This window comes from Diospyros lotus, chromosome 2, assembly GCF_014633365.1.
Source record: "Diospyros lotus cultivar Yz01 chromosome 2, ASM1463336v1, whole genome shotgun sequence".
NCBI classification, from domain to species: domain Eukaryota; kingdom Viridiplantae; phylum Streptophyta; class Magnoliopsida; order Ericales; family Ebenaceae; genus Diospyros; species Diospyros lotus.
In genome coordinates, this window is record NC_068339.1 from 2,898,879 (window position 1) to 2,904,928 (window position 6,050).

General features: G+C 36.0%; 1 protein-coding gene across 1 annotated transcript; it reads right to left on the reverse strand.

The window, feature by feature from the left end:
- Positions 1–2,519: 2,519 nt before the first annotated feature.
- Positions 2,520–4,070, reverse strand: LOC127794226 (putative receptor-like protein kinase At3g47110). Its single transcript, XM_052325171.1, has one exon. The coding sequence runs from the start codon at positions 4,068–4,070 to the stop codon at positions 2,520–2,522; it is 1,551 nt and encodes a 516-aa protein (XP_052181131.1).
- Positions 4,071–6,050: the final 1,980 nt, after the last annotated feature.

The window sequence follows — 6,050 nt, forward strand, 5'->3', positions numbered from 1 at the left end:
ATGATGAATCATCTAAGTGAGAGTTCAAAACACATTTTTCATGAATAATGCAAGACATGAAATAAACCAATATACGCGGTAAGCCCTAGCTCAAGAGAATTCCCACGCGCTTAACCCTATCATGGGGAAAGAGCAATCTCTCTAAAAGCTATGCCACCACACCGACTCGACGACACGACGACGCGACGCGATTCTAGCTTAAATGGGGCTGCCAACGCATCTCACCAGAATACGTTCCCACCTTAAGCATCCAGGAACCACCATACAATCCCAACTCCAAAATTTCACATGGACCACCTAGTCGTCCTAGTGCAACTTCCCTGGCCAAACGGCCTGGCACGGAAATCAAGGCGGCTATCCTGACATGCACACCCAGCATCAGATACCCCTATTATTCCGTCACGCCCTTGGAGAATTACGGCTACACTATCCAGACAACATCCTAGGCTGACATCCCACATGAACAACACAGTATGGATCACCTAGTCGTCCTAGTGCAACTTCCCTGACCAAACGGTCTGGCACGGAAACCAAGGCGGCTATCCTGACATGCACACTAGCATCAGATACCCCTATTATTCCGTCACGCCCTTGGAGAATTATGGCTACACTATCCAGACAACATCCGAGGCTGACATTCCATACGTACACATAAAACTCAAGACAATGCCACAATTCACAATTCAATGCATCGTATAAACAACATTTATAAAATGCAATGCACAGTTCAAAACGTTTAGGGACAAACCTCCCTCATAAATCCAACCGTCACTGGTTACCATTTTAATGCACAAAACCATTTTGCATGAAATCACCATATGTTCAGATAGAACAAGCACAATAAATCAAGTTTTGGAGGAGAACCACTCACAAGAAAGCCAAATTTTGGTAGCGAACAACTCACCTTGAACGAAACTCAGAACACCTCGAATCTTGTGCCCAACCTCAATTTTCGTGCAACTCCTCAAGTCTTTTAACCAAACCACCTCCTTACAGGTCCTCACGCGCTGCCTAAGTGCTTTACGCGTGTGATGCCTCGCGTATGCTTTTAAAAACCCTCTATCCACTAAACCCGAAGCACTCTCGTCTAGCACAAATGTATCACAACTTCGAATGAGAGAATCCTTAGCCTTGAGCCCCTATTTATATGTTTAGGAAACTTTGCCACCAAGAAATATATATTCTGCAATCATTTCAAATCTTTCAAAATCTTTTCCAATCATTCCAAATCTTCTAATATTTTCTATAATCATTCCAAATCTTTTGATATCTTTTGCAAATCATTCCAAAATCTTCTAAGATTCTCTACAATCATTGTAAATCTTCTATAATCATTCCAAATCTTCTAATATCTTTTGTAATCATTCCAAAATCTTATAAGATTCTCTGCAATCATTGTAAATCTTCTATAATCATTCCAAATCTTCTAATATCTTTTGTAATCATTCCAAAATCTTATAAGATTCTCTGCAATCATTGTAAATCTTCTATAATCATTCCAAATCTTCTAATATCTTTTGTAATCATTCCAAAATCTTCTAAGATTCTCTGCAATCATTATAAATCTTTTATAATCATTCCAAATCTTCTAATATCTTTTGTAATCATTCCAAAATCTTCTAAAATATTCTGCAATCATTGTTATCTAAATCAAATCTTTTCTTATCCAATCAAATCTTATACAAATCTTATCCTTAAAGTCATCATGAGCCTTCATCTTATCTCTAACGTCATCATGAGACTTCATCCTTATCTCTAAAGTCATTTATGAAGCTTTTTCCTGAATCTCCCAAATGCCCCTAGTAAAAAGATTTCAAGAATTACACTTTGACCCGAACTTTTGGATAATTGCACTTAGACCCTTTTCAACATGGTCCCAGGCTAATTTTTAATTGCATTTTAGTCCCTGAAAAATGGACTAATTGCGCTAATGCCCCTAATTTTTCGGTAAATTACACTTTTACCCCCAACCTCAAAAATTACGATTTTGCCCCCGGCTCAAAAACTGAACTTCTCTTTAAAGACCTTTATAACCCTTTGAAATATCCCAAAACACTCTCTTTAAAATTTCGAAAAAATATCGTTTCAATCTCCCTCCGTCAATTTCGAAAAAACTGCACTTAGGCCCGAATCTTCGTTTTAGCTACAAACCCTTTTGTTTCTTCCAAAAACTACTGAAGGGTTACTCTATATGCCAAATATGAACTTCCTTGGGGTTCCATTGACTTCCCGAATGCCCCGTACGATAATTCGGTATTTCAGCCTAAATCACAATTGCCTTTTTTTTTAGCTGTACCGGGAACCGTTCCCGATCCAACTTCTTTTGATGCCTAAAATCATAACTCGTATTACTTGTCGATACTATACCATTTTCCTTGGCTATCTAGGGTCCAGGGTATTCCCTCTGACTAATTCGATCGTCCAAAGTTGCGTTAGTGTACCCTATAGTCTTATTTTCCACAAAGTCCATTTATGCCCTTCATCAAATATTATTTATGACCTCAAATCATTCTCGGGTATTACAAGGGCCCAGAGAAATGGTTCCATGCTAAGTTGAGTGAAATTGAAAGAGTTGAAATGCCAAAGAGTTCTCTAGGAATGGCTCCTATCAGGTTATTGAAAGAAAGATTTAGCAATAATAATCGTTGGCAGTTTCCGAGGGTCACAGGAACTTTTCCTTGCAATCTGTTCTCTTCCAAGTAAAAATGGGTCAAGGATGACAGCTTTCCTATTGTATTGGGAACGTCTCCTTCTAGCCAGTTGGAACAAAGAAATAGTTCTTGTAGGTTTTGAAGATTGCCAATACTGTAGGGGATTCTTCCCTTGAATTCATTCTCACTCAGGTCTAGCACATCTAGTCCTACTAGATGGCTTATTTCGGAAGGGATCTCTCCATATATATGGTTTATTGATAAGTCTAGGACAGATATTGTGGCTGAGAGGTTCCCAATGCTCTTTGGCAAGGTTCCTTTTAGTTGGTTGAAAGCAACCGCCAATACTTGCAAATTTGTGCAGTTGACCAAAGATGGAATAAAACCCATTTCGTCAGGTTCTCCAGTTCCCAAATTATTTTTAACTAAGTTTAAAAAATTGAGGCGAGGCAGAAGTCTGAAATCAATTGATATTTTCCCACTAAAATGGTTATGAGATAGTCCAAGAAGTTCTATATTTGAAAAGTTAGGCAGTGACACGGGTAGGGGTCCTCTGAAATGGTTAGCATCGAGCGCTAGATGTTGAAGCTGGGGAAACATAGAACCAAGTTCTGATGGGATGCTGCCGGAGAGTTGGTTTTTTGGTAGAGAGAGTAAAGTCAAGGATGAAAGGTTGTAAATAGATGAAGGTATCTTACCAGAGAGTTTATTAGCACCCAATATAAGAGAAGTTAAATTTTGAAGCTGGCCCAAGGCCTCTGGGATGTTTCCTGTGAAAGCATTGAAAGCGGCACTTATAACCTCAAGAGACGTAAAATTTCCAATGAAAGATGGAATCTCTCCGCTAAAATTATTTTTTCCCACTCTAAGACGAATGAGCTTTGACAATGAACTAAGCTCTGTTGGTAGTTTACCGACCAACATGTTCGTACCAATTCCAAAATACCTAAGATTGAAGCAATGAGATAAATTGGCTGGGATTTCACCCGTCAATGAATTATTATACAAGCCTAGTACCTGCAGCCTGAATAGATTGCCAACTTGTGGTGGGATTTCGCCTTGAAAGGTGTTGTTAGTGAGCCACAAGACTCGAAGGAAGCTCAAGTTTCCTATGTAAGGTGATATGAATCCCGCTAACCTGCTCTCATGCAAGTCTAAGATGGTGACTTGCCGGTGCCGCCTGCCACACGTAACCCCTTGCCAGTTGCAGAAGTGGACAGAATCGTTCCATGAATCCATAACTCCTTCCGGGTCGTGAACAATCTTGGACTTGAAGGCTAACAGTGCCATGTAATCTGTCTCGTTGCCGCTCCAAGTAGCAGCGGTTGGAGGAAGAAGAATTATGAATTGTAGCAAAATTGATACGGCCAAGACAAATATGATTTGGAGGTAAAGCAAATGGCAACGCATTGAACTCATTTTTGAAAATGGATGGATATGCTAAAGACTTGCCGCATAGCATTGGTGTCCTTTTATAATAAGCAATTTTAAATTGGGGTCCTCCCTCCTGCCGTGCTCAATGGGATTGATAAGTCCAGTTGACAAATTTAAGCAAGAGAAAGGCTTTACTTATTTTATACAGTTCACTGCATGCCGTGCTCAACGGGATGTGGTGAGTGGTGACATTTGACATATAAATGCTAGTGCTTTACTCACACGATGAAATGTGAATATTTGAAATTATATATAAATTTTAAATATCAACATCTAAAATTTCTTAATTAGTTCAACGTCACGAACCAGAAAATGGGTCGGAGCATAAGATATTTAAACTATAAATCATTTTAGCCTCTAGCTTTTAAGATTTTAAGACCTAAGGGAGTGAGTAAATGGGGTCCACTCTTCTGTTTTTTCCTTTTTTCCTGCCATTATAAAATAAAATCAACCAATTGTTACATCCACTTGATAGAATAGGTTCTAACAAAGTTAAGCTAGGACACTAGCTATTGGCAATGGATTCAAATGAGCCAAAGTTTGATTTATATTTTATTTTTATTTCATATTAAATTTAACTTAATTTAATAGATATTAGAAATATGTTTAACTTAATTTAGCATATGTTATTTCTTATTTAAGAAATGTTTGCCCCATTTTAAGAAAGTATAAAAATCGATCTGAAGAAAAAATAAAATTCATATGTTGTCAAGGCTAAATGTCCAAAATTCTATATATATATATATATATATAATTTATTTATTTACTTATTATTGTTTATAATAAAGGGGTGTTATATTTGTAGTTAATTTGCTTAATGTGGTTACTAACGGAGAGGTATCATAATTGTTTATGTTATAAACAATAGCTCGTTAAGAGCCAAAAAAAGTTTAAAAGTCCAAAATTAATTTTTGAGCTAAAAATGTGTAATTTTTTCCTAATAAGGGGTTCCGCACACCTCGAAAACTAAATAATTCCGACATTCAAAAATCTTTTCAAGAGTTTGTAAAAGGAATAGACATTATCTAAGAGAATCCTAATCTTAGTAGACCTTGAAATATTAGGATAAATATCATTTGGAAGAATCCTAATTCTAATGGACTCTAAAAAATTTTATGTTTTTTTATAAATAAATAAATCCTCATCTCAAAAAGAAATATGTCTCTGATACTGGTTTTATTACAATATTTAACTCTTCATCTTCTTCAGTATTTGACTTATGTATCAGAGTGTTTGTGGGGAAATTTCTCTATATTCTCTAATCATTCCCTTTCTTACAAGCTCACATGGCTTGACGATGACATTTTCACTTAATAAATTTATTATTGTGTTCGAGCGTCAATAGTAACTAATTGAGAAAAGTTTAAAGATTAATTTAATAAAATATAAAATTCAAAAAATACTTGAACTAAAAACCCAAAATTGAAGAGATGTATAGGTTAATTTATCTTGGTCGATTCAACTTGCCCTTTGAAAGTGTTTTTTAAATTAAAAAATATAATCCACCTCAAAACAGTTCATAATTAATGCATATAAATTAAATACTCCCTCAATGTTACATTAATAACATTTTTTGTATAAAAATTATTTAACTAACTATGTAAACTGCATCTTAATTTGTTTAATGTTTCAAGCGTGTTAATAATTAAAAAATAAAATATAGTTATTGGGCATTTTTTTGTGTTTGTTGCTGCAAATTGTTTATGTTTTGATCAGTTGGTAGGTAGAAGTTCTTCCCTTCCTCCTGTCTTTAGTGGTGGTACTTTGTAAACCGCCAAAAGCTCAAGGTGGCATCTCCCTAGCTATTACCGTCCTCAATTAATCATCCTGCTGAAACTATGGTTTAAAAATTCAAATCTAGGTATCTGATGGTTGTATTTGTCTTAAATATTCTTTAGACTTTTGACCAACTGTTTTGTGTGTGTTAGTTTACAGATATGTTAAAGCCATTGCGATACTTATATG